At 52.0% G+C, this 16534-nt stretch overlaps 8 protein-coding genes across 8 annotated transcripts; 4 read left to right on the forward strand and 4 right to left on the reverse strand.

Annotated features, from left to right (window-relative positions):
* Nucleotides 1-15: 15 nt before the first annotated feature.
* CTAM01_14318 (carboxypeptidase A) lies at nucleotides 16-1380 on the reverse strand (the record flags this gene model as incomplete). The annotated part of the gene is made up of 1 exon (XM_060530319.1): nucleotides 16-1380. The coding sequence occupies one exon, from the start codon at nucleotides 1378-1380 to the stop codon at nucleotides 16-18; it is 1365 nt and encodes a 454-aa protein (XP_060375096.1).
* Nucleotides 1381-2442: 1062 nt separating this feature from the next.
* Nucleotides 2443-4142, forward strand: CTAM01_14319 (signal recognition particle protein SRP54; the record flags this gene model as incomplete). Its single annotated transcript, XM_060530320.1, has 2 exons — nucleotides 2443-2577; nucleotides 2625-4142. 2 exons carry the CDS (start codon nucleotides 2443-2445, stop codon nucleotides 4140-4142), a joined length of 1653 nt encoding a protein of 550 aa, XP_060375097.1.
* A 3298-nt stretch (nucleotides 4143-7440) lies between these two features.
* On the forward strand, nucleotides 7441-8938 carry CTAM01_14320 (PAP2 superfamily protein; the record flags this gene model as incomplete). Its single annotated transcript, XM_060530321.1, has 2 exons — nucleotides 7441-7917; nucleotides 7973-8938. Coding segments are annotated over 2 exons (1443 nt in total), but the record flags the coding sequence as incomplete, so codon positions are not given.
* Nucleotides 8939-10032: 1094 nt separating this feature from the next.
* On the forward strand, nucleotides 10033-10314 carry CTAM01_14321 (uncharacterized protein; the record flags this gene model as incomplete). Its single annotated transcript, XM_060530322.1, has 1 exon — nucleotides 10033-10314. One exon carries the CDS (start codon nucleotides 10033-10035, stop codon nucleotides 10312-10314), a length of 282 nt encoding a protein of 93 aa, XP_060375099.1.
* Nucleotides 10315-11424: 1110 nt separating this feature from the next.
* On the reverse strand, nucleotides 11425-11994 carry CTAM01_14322 (uncharacterized protein; the record flags this gene model as incomplete). Its single annotated transcript, XM_060530323.1, has 2 exons — nucleotides 11425-11752; nucleotides 11954-11994. 2 exons carry the CDS (start codon nucleotides 11992-11994, stop codon nucleotides 11425-11427), a joined length of 369 nt encoding a protein of 122 aa, XP_060375100.1.
* Nucleotides 11446-11691, forward strand: CTAM01_14323 (uncharacterized protein; the record flags this gene model as incomplete). Its single annotated transcript, XM_060530324.1, has 1 exon — nucleotides 11446-11691. One exon carries the CDS (start codon nucleotides 11446-11448, stop codon nucleotides 11689-11691), a length of 246 nt encoding a protein of 81 aa, XP_060375101.1.
* A 70-nt stretch (nucleotides 11995-12064) lies between the features above and the next one.
* CTAM01_14324 (uncharacterized protein) lies at nucleotides 12065-13899 on the reverse strand (the record flags this gene model as incomplete). The annotated part of the gene is made up of 4 exons (XM_060530325.1): nucleotides 12065-12391; nucleotides 12500-12722; nucleotides 12773-13006; nucleotides 13061-13899. 4 exons carry the CDS (start codon nucleotides 13897-13899, stop codon nucleotides 12065-12067), a joined length of 1623 nt encoding a protein of 540 aa, XP_060375102.1.
* A 1388-nt stretch (nucleotides 13900-15287) lies between these two features.
* CTAM01_14325 (metallo-beta-lactamase superfamily protein) lies at nucleotides 15288-16498 on the reverse strand (the record flags this gene model as incomplete). Its single annotated transcript, XM_060530326.1, has 2 exons — nucleotides 15288-16062; nucleotides 16137-16498. 2 exons carry the CDS (start codon nucleotides 16496-16498, stop codon nucleotides 15288-15290), a joined length of 1137 nt encoding a protein of 378 aa, XP_060375103.1.
* Nucleotides 16499-16534: the final 36 nt, after the last annotated feature.

Raw genomic sequence — 16534 nt, forward strand, 5'->3', positions numbered from 1 at the left:
TTCACGATTTTCAGTTCACGGCCAAGGACCCTTCATGTTCTCATACTTGGCGACATTGAGAAGGAAGGTCATGTATCCCACAGCACTCTCCGAGATACCCCTTTTGTATATCTTGCGCGACGGGTAGTACTGGCACCCGCCCTTCTGCCCAGTTTCCGCCGCCTCCTCCTCCGAAATGCCAAACTTGAGCTTGAAGCTCATAATCTTGGTAGCCGCCTCGTTCACGACATGTCTGCTGTACGCCCAGTCGATGGCAGTCCCAGAAGAGCCTTGGAAGACCCGTCCTTTCTTGCGGAGCTTGTCGATGCTGTAAAAAGGCTCGCCAGAGACCTTCTCCATTTGCTCGGCCATGTTGTTCGAGATATCCTTGTAGATGTCGTGGTCTTTAGGGGTCATGTACTCGCCATACTGTGTGTTCACATCACCGCGCTTGCCATCGTAGCTCTGATTGCGGAAGTTCATCTCGGGGTTGGTGGTCTGGATTGGAGTGTCCGACCACGCGTGGCTCACGATGCGGTTCTTCGTGTGGACGTCGAGGTACCATTTGATGGATGGATACTGGTCGATGACCCACGCCATGTTCCGCGACTCGGCTTCGGAGAAGGGTGCGGGGCCGTGAAAGAGCTCATGCTCGGGCTTGTCGGAGGCGACGTCGAGAGCCTGCTGGCTGTAGATCTTGCGGTAGTCCCAAGTGAAGTTGAAATTGCGATCAATGTTGACGCCGATACCGTTGATGCCATTCTCAGAGGGGCGGGAAGTAGGGTTGATGTTGTTGCCCCAACAGTTATTCCAGCGCTCGTCCCATAGTTTACCGTCTGGGTTGACCAGGGGGAAGATTACGATGCCGAGGGACAGTACTTGTCGGACTTGCGCGAGTGTAAAGACGGTGGTTGTGTTGTAGACGAGCATGGCCTTGTGCTTGTCGGCCCAAAGGAGGTCAGAGATGAAGTAAAGAAGACTGTCTGGGCCGCCGCGCTCGCGGGCCTGGACGCCGGCGGTGAGGTAAACGCGGTAATTTTTGCGCTCCACGCGGCTGACACCGTCGGGGACGGGGAGGAAGGCGACGGTGGACTTTTGCTTCCAATAGGTATCGAAAGGCGCTTGAGTGAGCTGGACGCCGTACTCCCTCTCGAGGCCCTTCATGGCGCTGTTCACCTCCCAGGCGTTGAAGACGGTCCTGTAGTCATCGGGAGAGCTGCTCTGGTTGGTGCCGATGCCTCTAGGGAATCTGGCGCCATCATGGAAGCGGTCAATGGTATTGACTTTTGCCGAGTCCATGAGGCGATAGTCTTGGATGGTGTTTCCATTAGAAAGAAGGGCCGTAACGATAAGCTTGGTGATCTTCTTGAAAGAAGTCACCGGGCCCTTGTAAATTCCCATCTTGTTGGAATTTCCGTGTAACGATTTTACGACTGAGAAGAGCTAGGTTCAAGAATTCTCATCTTGTAGGTATTGTTTGAAAAGAGCATGATGACCTATATATGAGCCGAGTGTTCTCGGAAGTCTACTCTGTCTTGGTCTGCACGATTCTCACACAGGACCTTTCCGAGATAGTATGGAGCTATGTGCGTGAACATTGCTGGCCTTAAATCGTGTGGCTGCATGTCGACGAGGATTTTCTGCAATAAAGGCAAAAGTTTAATGTGTGTTTCCAATTCCCGGTGGTTGATATTCGAAGCCAACACGCTCAAGCTGGTTGACAGAAAGTATCGTAAGATCACTTGAGCTGACTTATACTTTGAGATAATATACCTGCAGACGCCGTCGAGGGAGAAAGGGGGCGTTAAACCAGCAAGTGTGGGCGTAAGTCTGCAGCCTTAGACATGTGTAGAGACCCTGGGCCGTTGAGGTTTGGAGGCGTATGCAAAACGACCGAAAGTTGAGCGCCACCTAAAAGGCTTCAGGCCAGAACATTGACAAATCTTTCCGTTGGTAGTCGAGGTGCTGAACTTTTAATTGAGAGTTTGTGACGATGGAATTTGTAGAACTCTAGACGGGGTGGCTGACATCGATACCTTGACGACCATTGTTCTGCGAGGAGACTTTTCAAATGAATTTGAGAAATTTTAGGCCTAGATTCCAATGAGAGGGGTCATAAATGGCCAAAGGTTGACGAAGTTTGTGATATCTGGGAATAGCTTCACAGTATCAGGCGCTACAGTGCAGATAGTTAGGCACAGTATACGGCGATACCTGGGGTCTGGAGAAACGGTGCATCCGATGTCCCGCGGTTGAGGTCACCAACCCCACACTGGGCGCTTCACCAGTCACATCCATGGATTCCGGCGTGGTGGCACTGGACCGCTAGCGCAGCAATCCACATCCCACCCTGAAGCCAAATTCCCATTTGCAACACGTCGTCCTCCCGTTACTCGAGAGCATCACCAAAAGAACCCCCTTCGAGATACCCCAAGTCGGCTCGGTAGCCGCAAACCGCCCACCATGGTTCTTCAAGATCTCGGTCGTCGCATCAACACGGCCGTCACAAATCTCACCAGAGAGCCCAACCTCGACGAAAAGGTGCGCCGCATTCCTACCCCGCAGAACCATCCGTCGCCGTCGCCACACGATGCCGCCGTGAGATGCAACAGCAGCTGCTAACAAGATCTGTATCCGTGTCGCAGGCTTTCGATGGCATGCTAAAGGAGATTTGCTCAGCCCTTCTCGAAGCCGACGTCAACGTGCGCCTCGTCGGCCAATTGCGAAAATCGATCAAGAGTACCGTTAACTTTAAGGAGCTCCCGCCCGCCGTCAACAAGAAGCGCCTCATTCAAAAGTCCGTTTTCGATGAGCTTGTCAAGCTCGTCGATCCTCATGCCGAACCGTTCAAGCCTAAGAAGGGCAAGTCCAACATCATCATGTTTGTCGGTCTGCAGGGTGCCGGTAAAACGACAACATGTACCAAGCTCGCACGCCACTACCAGGCGAGAGGCTTCAAGGCCTGCCTGGTGTGCGCTGATACCTTCCGTGCTGGTGCTTTTGACCAGCTGAAGCAGAACGCGACCAAGGCGAAGATTCCATACTACGGTTCCCTGACAGAGACGGACCCGGCGGTGGTAGCAAGAGACGGTGTCGAAAAGTTCAAGAAGGAGAAGTTCGAGATCATCATCGTGGATACATCAGGTCGTCACAGGCAAGAGGAGGCTCTGTTCCAGGAGATGGTGGACATCCAGACGGCAATCCGACCCGACGAGACGATCATGGTGCTCGACGCATCTATCGGTCAGCAGGCCGAGTCGCAGGCCAAGGCGTTCAAGGAATCAGCAGACTTTGGAGCCATCATCATCACCAAGACGGACGGTCACGCAGCGGGTGGCGGTGCCATTTCCGCCGTCGCAGCAACACATACCCCTATCGTCTTTATCGGTACGGGTGAGCACATGCTCGACTTTGAGCGTTTTGCACCACAACAATTCGTACAGAAGCTGCTTGGCATGGGCGACATGGCCGGACTGGTGGAGCACGTGCAAAGTTTGAAGCTCGACCAGAAGGACACGATAAAACACATCACGGAAGGTATCTTTACGGTACGCGACCTGCGGGACCAGCTATCCAATATTATGAAGATGGGACCATTATCTAAGATGGCGGGCATGATTCCCGGCATGAGCGGTATGATGCAGGGCATGGACGACGAGGAGGGCAGCGCCAAGCTGAAGCGCATGATCTACATTTGCGACTCGATGACGGAGAAGGAGCTTGATTCGGACGGCAAGATGTTCATCGAGCAACCGACGCGGATGACGAGAATCGCTCACGGGTCGGGAACCTCGGTGCGCGAAGTGGAGGACCTGCTGACGCAGCAGCGGATGATGGCGGGCATGGCCAAGAAGATGGGCGGCAACATGAAGAACATGCAGCGCGCGCAGCAGGCCATGGGCGGCGGCAACAAGGCACAGCAGATGGCGGCCATGCAGAAGCGCTTGCAGAGCATGGGCGGCGCCGGAGGTATGGGCGGGGGCGGGATGCCGGACATGGGCAGCCTCATGAAGATGCTCGGCGGCGGAGGCGGCGGTGGCATGCCCGATATGCAGGCCATGATGCAGCAGATGGGTATGGGTGGTATGGGTGGTATGGGTGGTATGCCGGGCATGGGCGGCGGAATGCCTGGTGCCGGCCGGGGCCGCGGCGGACGTCGTTGATGTAATCTTGTGGGGAGGAGAGATGATGATGTCTAAACCAAAGAAAAAAAAGAGTAATCCGTACCAAAAAGATGCTTCGTCAATGATGACAAGCAACTGCGAGTGGGGAGGCATGGATGAAGGCATGATGGATTTATTGGAGTCGCCTGGGGCGGGATCACATTCGGAACCCTCTTATTCATAGGCTTGGCGTTTTGGGAGGAGAAGCACGAAGAGGGTGGAAATACAACAAGACTTTCCAATCTTTTGCCATGTTGATCCAAACCTGCTGCCATAGTGAAATTCAGCGGCTTCCCTTGATTGACGTGATGGTTGCATCTCTGGCTGGTAGGCCTGCCCGCCTTGCTCTCCAGTAGCAGGTGACGAGCGAAAATCACCTTTGGGAAGAAGGATGTGAAGATCTTACGAAGCCGCGCAATGTATTGCTTCACAGTGGAGCCCGCAAGCGTCTCGAGAGATACTTGGCTCAACCAACCACCAACGCACCAGCAATCACCGATGCGCTCCCTGATACTGCTGTGACGGAGAATTTAGACCGGTGGATTCTGTCAATTGATCAACGTGCGTTTGGGTCCATCACCCGCGGCCAGCATAGCGTACCAACGTCACAGTGAACCGGCCGCGTTTGAATTTGTGGCGGTGTGGCGGTGCCGCATTAGCCAGGCGAGCCATGGCAAGACTTTTCGCTTTTCAATCGAGATTTGTGGCGCGTGCGGTAGCAAGTAGTGTACGCAGTAGTAGCAAAACGGGAATAATGGGCAGAGAAAACGACAAGCAATTAAGGTATGATGAGGGAGGATGTGATTGGCAAAGTCGGATCTCGTGTGCCGTGACATGGAGGAGGGTGCCTTAATTGGGGGCGGGATGACGTCGATTTGCTCCGCTGTCACGATTTTTGACGTGAGGAATTTCTGTCCATGTATCAGTTGTGCGTTTCCGAGCTTGCTCATTACCTTCTTTGCTATTTGGCGAACTTGACTTTCTGAGTTCAATATCGTACAATGTACAATGTAGAGCCCATCAACCATGGGTAGGGAAATTTACTCCTACAGCGAATCTCAGCCCCAGCCGAACTGAAACAAGCCATGATTATCTTTCGGAAATTAGAATGCAACGAAGTCTAAACGAAAGCGCTGTAGTTGTCTAGAACGTTGTCCGATTGCATCTCTCCAGATATTGACCAAATTGATCAATCTCAGTGAAAGCAAGGACAACCAATGGCTTAGGTAACTTGGTACGTGCTATCGAGAATTGCTTTTTTGTGTAGTTGCCCAGGTTTCAATGGCTGAAAATGTCTAAAATCATGAATGCATGAAGCTGGTTTAAGCTACCGGAGCTGGAGCTAACCTGTGACCGGTTCACCCCTTTCGAGATTGATGAAACAGCAACCAATAGTGTGAGCCTCAAGGTTCACATTTGCCAATGCAAAGTGCGGAAAAAAGCGAAATCAGTAAGAAGAATCTCTGCCGTGTCCATTCGGAGAAGAATGTGTTCAGGTCATCAAAGTTCCCCTGTCGGTGGTGCAACATCAAAGTGGTAGTTTTGTGGCACGAGGGCGCTAACAACACAGGCCATCGTCGATACAAACGTCCCGGACCTTTTGGTCCCCCTCGAGAGCGACCCCTGGAATGCCCGTGTACCACGACGCCTTACGGACGACCCTCCCCCAGTCCGGTCACCAGGGATTAGAACCAAATTTTGAGGACCTACGTGAGTACGTGAGGTCCTGGCTCTGAGGTTTTCATCTGACAAACGATTAAGCCTCTACGAGAATCGTCACAGCGGAGCCGGGGATGACATATCTGTTTTGGACAGTGGATACATGTATGTCTCGATAGGCCCGCCGAGCCAACAGACCAAAAGGATGCCTGTAAGGCCTGATACGGAGGTTGCAGGACATGCTGAAGGGATCGGCGACGCTTTTGCGGAAGATGTCTCTGGACGTTTGGCGCCCCTTTACCCTGTCAAGCCCAATGCAGTCAGCCGTACTTGGTCTATAGGGGTAAGTTTAAACTCCCTACCAGGTAGCGTGGGTCTGGCCAGGGTAGAGCAGTGACTCTCAATGGCCAAATTTGTGTTCGACGTGCACAAGAATCTCGAAAGTAATGCTGCTGATGTAATCTCGAAAAGCACGGGCGAAGATACCTGACAAGGGGGTTAAACTTTGGCCTGATACCGTAGTAGTTCAGGTGCAGACAGACGTCCTTGGAAATAGGTTGCCCTATGGCCACTCGTAGACTTTTGTCTGAGTACATGTACATCTTGATGGCTATGCTATGCTATGCTATGCTCTCCACTGTGAATCAGACGTAAGACAGGAAGAAAAACAGATACGGAGTACCTACTATTACGCCTCATCTCGTATGGCGTGGCTTGACGCCTTTGCCCTTTGGCAGAGAGTAGCGCATCATCACCGTCCTATGGAAGTCCAGACCTTTTCCAATCTTATGTCGTCCGGGATTCTGATTGGAGAAGTCGGATCTGAGGTGCCGGTGGACAGGGATTGAGAAGCTCGCTCACTCTGTGGAGTGCGGGAACAGACCCGGTCGTTGCCAAGGATGTGTAGATGTGCCCACCGCCCACGCGTCCGAGGCGGCATGACGTCGTTGGTGTTTTTTTTTTTTTTCTATACGCAGCACGTTACTTTCGCTGAGTACCTGGCGCGTGGCTTGACTTTTTTTTTTGCTCTCTCTTTTCGTATCATTTCTGCTAGCATTTCGTATGGATACGGTACGGATACATACATTCAGCGTCCAAAATGTCTAAGACAATCAAGTCACTTTTTTGGGCCAGTTTAGTCACTAGCCACAATCCGGGGTTTTAGTGCGTAACAGGAACGGCCCTGGCTTGAAATGTCCCCCCTCCCAAAAGGTCCCGGAGCTGTAAGTGAACCAATGTCCGTCGTGCTACAGTCCAAAAGGTACACACAGAGAACACCCCATGTCTTGGGGTCTCGACTGATTCTGTGGTTCAAGAAGTGAGGTACCGTAACAAACGCCCCAGCGCCCTACCTACCTCCCCTAGCAAAAGCCTGAAATGAAGCCGCGGCTGGAATGACATATGGCTGCGTATGGCTCCGTCGTGCGTCGTGCGCCGTGCGTCGCGCCTGCCCTCGATCCCACATCCCACATCTCCCCCAACAGTGTGCGCCTTCCCAAGTTTTTCGTCCCATTTTGGGATTAAACAAACATGACGTCAAGCCAAACTCGCGAGGTACCAAGGTACCTAACCACGAACACTCAGAGGAAGGAAGACACCAGCGGTAGTCACCTCAACATCGTTCTTGCCTGCCACAGACTGTAGACCCCGGACCTTATCCCTTAAGCTTAAAGTCGACCTCCCTCCCCTTCCTCTGCCCTCTCTTCTCCCTTCATCCCTCACAGTCAAGCCACCCTCTCCCATCCATCACAGCTCGCCAAGACACTTCTTGCAGCTCCCGGCGAGGCACAAGCAGTCAAGCACAGCCATCCCGTCTTGGCATCCTCTTCACCAAAGCTTGGCAAGACCTCTAATACGACACTGCACAACACCCAAAAATAACGACACCAACATCATCAAAAAAAACATCATGGGCATCTTTGGAAAACGTCGCGAGGCGGCACCCGCTGGCGCTGCTGCTACCGGCCATGCCAACGGTCACCATAACGGCGTCTCTAGCAAGCGTCGTGGCGCTGAGCCTTACTCCATGTCTACCCGTCCCAGCTTCGGGCAATGGCTCAAGGGCACCCTCATCGACATTATCACCATGATCTGCATGGGCGCCATCGGTCTCGGAGTAAGTTACATGACGTCTCAACATCGCATTTCCAAGCATCGCTAACAATGTTCAGATTTACATGGCACCTCCCGCCCCGAACCGTTCCTTCGCCGTCACATTCGCCGATGGTGAAGTCGTCTACCCCCAATTCGCTTACCCCATGCGCAACGAAGTCGTCCCCATTTGGCTTGCTGCCTTCCTGGCCTCCGTCATCCCCATCTGCATCATCCTTCTCATGCAAATCCGCATCCGCTCCTTCTGGGATGTCAACAACGCCGTCATCGGCCTCCTCTACTCCCTCATCTGCGCCGCCGTCTTCCAGGTCTTCATCAAGTTCCTGATCGGCGGTCTGCGCCCTCACTTCCTTGAGGCTTGCCAGCCCGACCTGTCCCGTGTCACTAGCAGCCAGGGTGGCATCGCCCGTACTGGCTACAGCGCCGCTGGATTCCAGAGCTTGTACGTCACCAAGGAGGTTTGCACCGGTGACATGAAGGAGATCAACGATTCTCTTGAGAGTTTCCCCAGTGGACACACCACTGCTGCCTTCGCCGGCTTCGGATACCTCTACTTGTACCTTAACGCCAAGTTCAAGGTCTTCTCCGACTACCACCCTGCCATGTGGAAGCTGATCATCACCTACATCCCCATCCTCGGTGCCGTCCTCATCGGTGGCGCCCTCACAATTGACGAGTTCCACAACTGGTACGACATCTTCGCCGGTGCCGCCATCGGTATCACTTTCGCCTTCTCCTCCTACCGCATGACCTACGCTGCCATTTGGGACTTCCGATTCAACCATATCCCCCTGAACCGCGGCCAGGCCCTCAACTATGGTGCCGAGGCTGAGTTGTACGATGCTGTCTTCACTCGCAAGGCCGGCTGGGGCAAGCGTGGCGGCGGTGGTATCCTGCACCGCGAGAAGCACCACGGCCACGGCCACAGTGCTTCCACTGGCGCCGGTGTGAACGACTATGGCGAGCCCGTTGGATCCCGCAAGCCCGTCGGCTCTGGGTCTCGCCACCCCGATGCGATGGTTTAATCCCATCTTGAGTAATGCATGCCTAGATGGCAAATGTTTTTGACACCATGAAATACAGAATCGGAGACTACCATCTCCGCAGAAGTTCAGCTGGAGTCTTGGAGTCTGAGAATTATGATTAACGGCCTCGCTGAAGAAATTACAATACCCTACAGCACAAGCTTATACATTAGTCTTTATCCGGTGTTTACACGTAATGGAAGTTTTAATGCTTGATCTACATTCTTTTTCGCTTGGTGCAACCATAGTACTTGGTGACCTTGTGTTGTCAAGTGAATAAATATCTTGCGAACAATATTCTCCTGTGATCACATCCGTCTGTGGATGTACTTGGACAAGTCTTCACCCATCGAGTCAAGCCACTTGCTTCACGGTAACGTTACCATTTAGTAAGGTTCATACATCCGTCATCTTTGGATGATCATTCAGCTGCTGTTCACCTTTTTCTTGACAGAACGTTGCACGTTGGCAGGTAGCTGTACCGTGCCACATTGATCAGAATCACATAAGAGCCCGCGCGGTTATTCAACACTCCGTGAATCCTACAGCCTCGTCCGAGACACCACTACGACCTCAAAATGCCTACTAATATCTTGAGTCTTTGCATGCGGTGTTACACGAGGGGTCGTCTGAGACGGTCAGCTTGCATAGATTCCTCGTACGTTCGGCTCCTATCAGCCGCAGTGTACCCAGCATGTGTCCTTGCTGTATTAGCTTGTGACGTACGCATCCTGGCCAGAACAAGAAGGGGAAGTATTCACGGCAGGACGCTTCGAATTTCGCTTCAGGCTTGACATGCGGATCGATGGCACATGGTCGGGTCTAAAGATCCTGCGTGAGGGATATGCTGTTGGCGTTTGCGTCGAAGGGTCGGGTCTTGGGGGCATAAAGACCGGGAGACTTCCGCACAAATGCGAAGGTCGATGCCCCCGAAACTCTTCTGATAATTACAAACAGTCAATTACGCTCAAAACAATATCGCTCAAAGTGAAAGCTTATATATCAAGCCAACTATCTCACCACCAGAATCCCTCAAACCAAACACATATTCAACTCCAAAATCTCAAACACCAACATACCCTCGCTTCGCCAACATGACGAAAGGATGCCCGGGATGCAACCGCCAGATCAAAGACTACCAGACCTATTGCGTCTACGGATGCAGCCAGGTCGCCTACTATGAGAACAAACGTCGGCGGGAGCGCGAACGCCAGCGCCAGATGGAAAGGATGCGGGAGAGGGAACGGAGTAGGGTGCCGCCTGTGTTTGTTTACTTCGGTTCCGGCGGTGGTGGAGGAGGAGGAGGTGGGTATAATCGGGGGCACGGGTATGGTTATGGGCATCATGGACATCATGGATCTCGCCATTATTATTAGGACCTGATTGTCAATTTCGCAAAATGGTGGAGATCCTGGTTTGAGAACGAAACGAACCTGCCGTTTGACATGTTAACATTGAAAGATTCTCAATTTGATCTTCCTCGCGCTCGCCCAAAGGGCAATCGATAGAAACACGTAATCTAATTGTCTTGAAAGCTGAACCAACTTTGCCCTTATGTTCGTGTCAAATCGGCAACATTATCTGTCTTAGATACGTACTCGCATCATTTGAATCTCAAAGTGTTTACATGTAGAGAGCGTATGTAAAATGTCAGAATTCGCCAAGGCCTTCAATCACACGTGGTCCTTTTTCTACTTCAATGGTATCCTGTCGTATTTTGTGACGTGTCGAGAGTAAGCAGCCTCTATAACGTAGTCCCGACACCTCCTTCTCGATGCCACGCCTCATAGGCTGATTACAAAAGGACACCGCATCCAGTCCTCTGCGGATCCTCCACCACTTTAACTACCCCTCTCTAGTGACTTTGTGGCAATCGCACCGCCAGAGCCTACCGTAGGCAGCAACACCCACCCACCTACCCTATCGTCTAGCCTTGTCTTGCCATGTGAGCTCAGAGCCGTCAGAACATGAAAATCCCGGGCATCGGATATATCATTCATACCCGAACCTCTTTTTTTTTTTTTACAGCGCCCGACATGAATGAGTCTAGAGGTTCGGGTGCACGTAATACCCGAGAGATGAACGTCGATCCCTCCTTGGCCTCACGCCATCTTATCAGTGGTGAAGCAGACTGACTATCAATGAATAGTGCATAGCCTGATTGCAAGGTCAGGCTGGGAGGCCGCGTGTGCACTTGAAGTTGTACCTGGACCTGTGTAGTGGTCGGTACATTTGTCTCTGTGCTCCTATGTCATAAATACCAGGAATCATGTGGATGAAGAAAATGTAATTAATCGTATCCAGCTTGAAGTTGAGGGTATATAATCCACAACAAGTCCCGTCCAAGTCGTCAAACTAAACTTGCCTCCTCTCCTCAAAAAGTCAAATTCCCATCTTCAAGCCCAGATCAACGAGCTCGACTTGAACTTGCCAAAAGTCTTGCTTACTCCCTTACTGAAATCCAAAATTCAACCTTTCAATCCTGCCTACAACACCAAACCGCAACCATGACGAAAGGCTGCCCCGGTTGCAACCGCGAGATCAAGGACTCTCAGACCTACTGCGTCTATGGATGCAGCCAAGATGCCTACCATGAACAGCGAGAAGCTGACCGCGAAGCCGAGCGTGAAAGAGAACGCGAGCAGGAGCGGCAAAGGTCGCAACCGCTTGTTGTTGTCAATGTGAGCGGCGGGGGAAGTCAGCAGAGCAGTGAGACTAGCCGGGATAGTGAGGCCAGTCGTCGTTACTACTAAGGCCTCAACTGAAATTGCAGTGTGGCGACAGATGTTCGAGTTATTCTGGAAGGGGTTATGTCTGCAGATAGAGTGTTAGGTCAGAAGATTAACATGTTTCTACCGAGTCAACTCTCTAGTATTGCTTGGACTTTTGGAATCGATTCAGATCGGAACGCAAAGGGCTCCATGCTTTGCTTGAGAATAATCTTACTTCTACATGCGTCATCTGTATTTCCAGTATCATGCATCTGATCTGCCTATCGTTGCGTAATTCCAATACACTTTTTTGTCTTGTCCGCAAGGTCTAAAGACGCCAGCCATGCTTTGAAACTTCCTTATATGTGCCCCTTAAGGTGGCTGAACCGTGCAGGTTGTGATAGACTGGATGAGTCTAGTCCCGCTTCACACCAATAACACCTATCCGGCGCATTCCAAACACACAAACGAGACAGACAAACATCATCCAGCCAAACATGGCCCAGAAGGCAACCCTGTAACCTACCATGAGGGCATCAGGTGACGACTTATCAGCGTACGAAGAGGCATTAGTCGCAGACGAGGCAATGACCTGCGCCACGCTGAGTCCGAGGGCTGTGCCGAGCTGAGCGCACGTGTTGAAGACGGCGCCGCTGAGGGCCTGCATGCGTTTGGGGAAAACGTCGGAGACAATGAGGAGGCCGACTGTGAAGAGAATGTCGCAGCTGATGGGGGTGAGGATCTACATGGGGATATCTTAGTTGCCGAAAAGTAGACTGAACGGATGAAAGTCGTAGGTTATGGGTGTTGCCTGAAAATAGTCTAGGTTACGGGCGTTCTCTTTGCTTACCTGTGCGAAGAAGGCGTTCTCCCAATACAGTTGGTTAGTGCGAATGAGGGCCATGAGAAGCGGCGCAACTGTGCTCATTGCCGATGAGATCAATAGCATCCATAAGACGGGCATGCGGTGGACGAAGATACCGGTTGCGATGCTTGTAAGTGCACCAGCGGCGAGAGATGGAACGACCTGGACTGATGCCACCGTTGCTGACAAGCCCTGGACCTGCTGGAAGCTGGTTTACGTTACTCAAGAAGTCCGCCAAACAGTGCCATTATGACTTACAACAAACTGCTGTAAAGCTCCATACAGTTGGTGAGAGCGTTGGTAAGAAGTACCATGACGCAACAACTGGTGAACACATAGCTGCCCCAAAGCGAGTTGGGAATCAAAGCTGTCTTATTGTTCTTTACCCGATGATGCATCCACCCGACAAATAAAGGAATAGAGCAGCCGGCTATTGCCAGAAGCGCAATGCTAGATGGCTTACGGATATTGTTGATGTCGGCTGACAATGATCTGTGCCAGGTTAACCATTTCGTTCACTGAGCTGTGCATAGACCAGGTACTTACGCCAACACATATGACAAGGTCGCTAGGCCGGTACTGACCAGGACTACTCCCACGGTATCAATATCCTTGGCAAGTCGCTTCCAGATAGATTGGTCATTTCTTGTCTGAAGGTCGCGCGGCAATGCCCAGATGGCAACCAAGAACAAAGCCGCACTTGCAGCCGCAGCCAGGTAGAAAGCCGGTCGCCATCCAACATTATCAGTAAACACACCACCCAGAACCAGCCCAAACAAGAACCCCAGTGGCTGGGAAAAGCCCATGCATGCGAATCCCATATTGCGCGGCCGCCCCTCCTCCATGTTGGTCGAGATGATGGAGATGGACGAAGGCGTAATGACAGCATATGCCACACCCTGAAGAGCCCGAAACGCAATGATCTGGCCACCCGTCTGCGCCAGACCGCACGCCATGGCGAATATGGCGCTGAAGAACGAGCCCGTCAGGTTCACCCGCTTGTTCCCGACGACGTCGGCGACGGAGCCGGCGAGCAGGAGACACGATCCGGCCGTGAGGAAGTAACTGGAGCTAGGCCAGACGAGGAGACCTTCGTCCAGGCCTATGTTGTGCTGCATGGCGGGTAGGGCGACGACGATGATGCCGTTGCAGAAGCTGCTGAAGAAGAGCTGACCGCAGACTTGGGCGATGACGATGCCGGCTCGGGTTTTGGAGAGCAGGAAGGGGGCGTTCGTTGCTGCTTCCTCTTCTGAGTCGGTGGTCATTAGCCCGCCGGGGGCTTGTTGGAAGTCTGGTGGCGCGTCATGGCTTTTTCGCAGTAAGGTGACTGGTGTTGACGGAGCAGGCTCGAATGTCTGCAACTCCGTTGCGGTTTGCGTTGCCATGTTTGCTGTAGAGGTCGATGTTGATTGGTAGTTAAAGTTCAATACCTCTACAACACCTCAGTTGTGTGAACGAGCCAAAGTTGAGCAGACTCGACGGAATTTGGATGAGAGCAAAGTACATGTACAAAGTCTCAAAGACGCCGAGTGAGTCAAGAGCCCTGGCGAGCCTGCTACCGAAGTTCTTTTGCTGATAAGTCAAGTGAGACGCCGCCCCTTAAGGGTTAGCACCGACAAGTCAAAGGGCGCAAACAAGACCGGGGACCGTCGTCTAATTGGCTCAGAGGTCCACATACGTAATCAGGCGGGATTAATCGCGGAAAAGAGCATTTGATAAAGCTTTGTATGATTGAATCAATTTCTTTTACACCACCTTTTTTGCAATGTCAACAGGTGTTGTGATAAGTCCGAGATTCGGATTGTTCACAACTATGTCTCTTCATGTGAGTTATGCTATACAACGATTTCAAGATCGACTAGGACTAGAGCTTTGATCTCTTAGTGTTTTACTAAACATATTGCTCGCCGTCTACGAAGCTCGATCCACGCCCGAGTCTCGTCTACTACTTTCGTCGACCTGATATCCAGCACCAATATATCATAATCCTTTGTATCACATACATGTTTGAGGTGGCCCGAGAGAATTCCGACTTCCCATCAACTCTAACGGGAACCAATTAATCATCTCCCTCCTTCATAAATCCTGATGAAGCCTCCATCGAATCGTAAGAGTAGTCGAATTTCCAATCCGATGAACATGTCTCCAAGAAGAAATCGACGCAGCAGGAATAGTTGCAAGTCCCGCGCAGTCAATAGGGTCACATTTCAACTTACATGTCCTCTTCTCACTTTAGTGAAACCATTAACTCTTACTCTTCTACCGGTACCGGCCTCCGTAGCCACGGACAGATTCTGCCACATCAACTACGCTGACTTTGTGTTTCGGTCGAATTGCCTTCAAACAATTCTTCGATGACCGCGTCGAGGCTTGCGCTAGCCCTTCTGGCACGATCGACGGCATTCCTGAGCTGGACATCCAGCGCAACAACATCCCCGATTGGGTGCTGGCACCGTCCTCAATTATCGTAGCCGGCGTTAGCATGTTCCTTTACTTGTTAGACCAATGGGCGAGTCAAGTGAGAATGGGGGTTCTGTATCGACTATCAAGAACCAGAAGTATTTGGTTGGCAAAGAATCTTCAATGTTGCTGGTGTAAATGTGATCGAGGCAGCATACGCCAAAATAAGAGAACACCTAAATATAATTACAATGAGGCTTAGGTATCAGGTTCAGCATACGCTGCAACACAGACAACATGGAAGTAGACATAGGATCAAAGAGGAGAAGGTCTACAAATACAAAGCTACTAAAACATACCATGATCATCACCCTCACAACTTCTCGTTAGAGTTAGCCATCTCAACCGCCTTCTCAAAATCCTTCAGAAATACCCACTTCCCACCCTCCTTCCACCCCTTCGCCCTCCACTCACTCCCATCCGCCGGGAAAACCTCCACAACGCCAACCAAACTACTATCATGCGACGCCACAACAAACACATCCGGACTCGCATCAAACCTCTGAATAGCACGCACCGTCTCCCTCGAAGCCTCCAAATCCATAAATATCCCACCCTCAGGCAGCGCATGGAACGGGACCCCATTCGCGTCGCTCCCCGCCTCCCCTAGGACCTTGCTGTAGGGCCCCAGGGCGGCAGAGTTACCAGCCACGGGGTGGACTGCGTGAAACGCCCGTCCGGAACAGCAACTGTGGCCCGGCAGCTGGATTTCCTCTGGTAGCGTCGCGCCGCCGTGCGGTCTCAGAACGGAGCTGTGGTGGAAGGAGTCACCTGCAAAGTACATGAAGCTATCCTCCGTCGTACGAGCCAAGGCGTTGACGTGTCCGATGGCGTGGCCCGGCGCGGAGAGGAGGTAGAAACTCCCGTCGTTGAAGTAATCCAGCGCCTTGAGTCCACCGATTTCAATCTTGGTGGAAGTGAAGTCTAGTTCACGCACTTCGCGGCCCTCGAACTCGCGAGCGAGGACGGGTGCGTCTGGGATGGTCGGGTAGCCAGGGAAATACGCCTCCTTCACCCCTGGGCCGACGATCAGCGATGCCGTGGAGGGGAAGAGTGACGGGCGGCCAATGTGATCCGGGTGTGCGTGACTATGGGCAATATCAGCCATCACATTCTCAAGTTTCTTTTGTCGCGCACAAAAAAGCAAACATGGCTTACGTACCTCCAGAAGAGCGCCTCAATCTCCCTCAAGTCAAGACCGCCCTCGGTCAAAATTTCGGAAACGTATTTTTGGGCAACCATCGTGCCATCCAAGTTCTTCCCCATCTCCAATACAGCTGGAGAGAAGTCATTGTCCCAGTCTTTCGGCAGACCGAGATCGAACACTACGCGTCTAATCTTTCCAGCAGAGTCCTGGTGCGTCACTAGAAATGCGTAGCCTACGCCGTACCACCTCTCGAAGCCGTTCATGGTAGGGCCCATGAAGGGTGCCGTGGGAAGATCGCCATTGAGGGTTGTGTCGATGATGGAAACAGAGACCGTCGACTTTGAAGGAGGGATATTCAAGACAGAAGTTGCAGACATGGTTGCGGATAGTTGTTGTTAGTTCAAAGACTCAAG

Source organism: Colletotrichum tamarilloi, assembly GCF_030869305.1.
Source record: "Colletotrichum tamarilloi strain Tom-12 chromosome Unknown Scaffold_119.1, whole genome shotgun sequence".
Taxonomy (NCBI): Eukaryota; Fungi; Ascomycota; class Sordariomycetes; order Glomerellales; family Glomerellaceae; genus Colletotrichum; species Colletotrichum tamarilloi.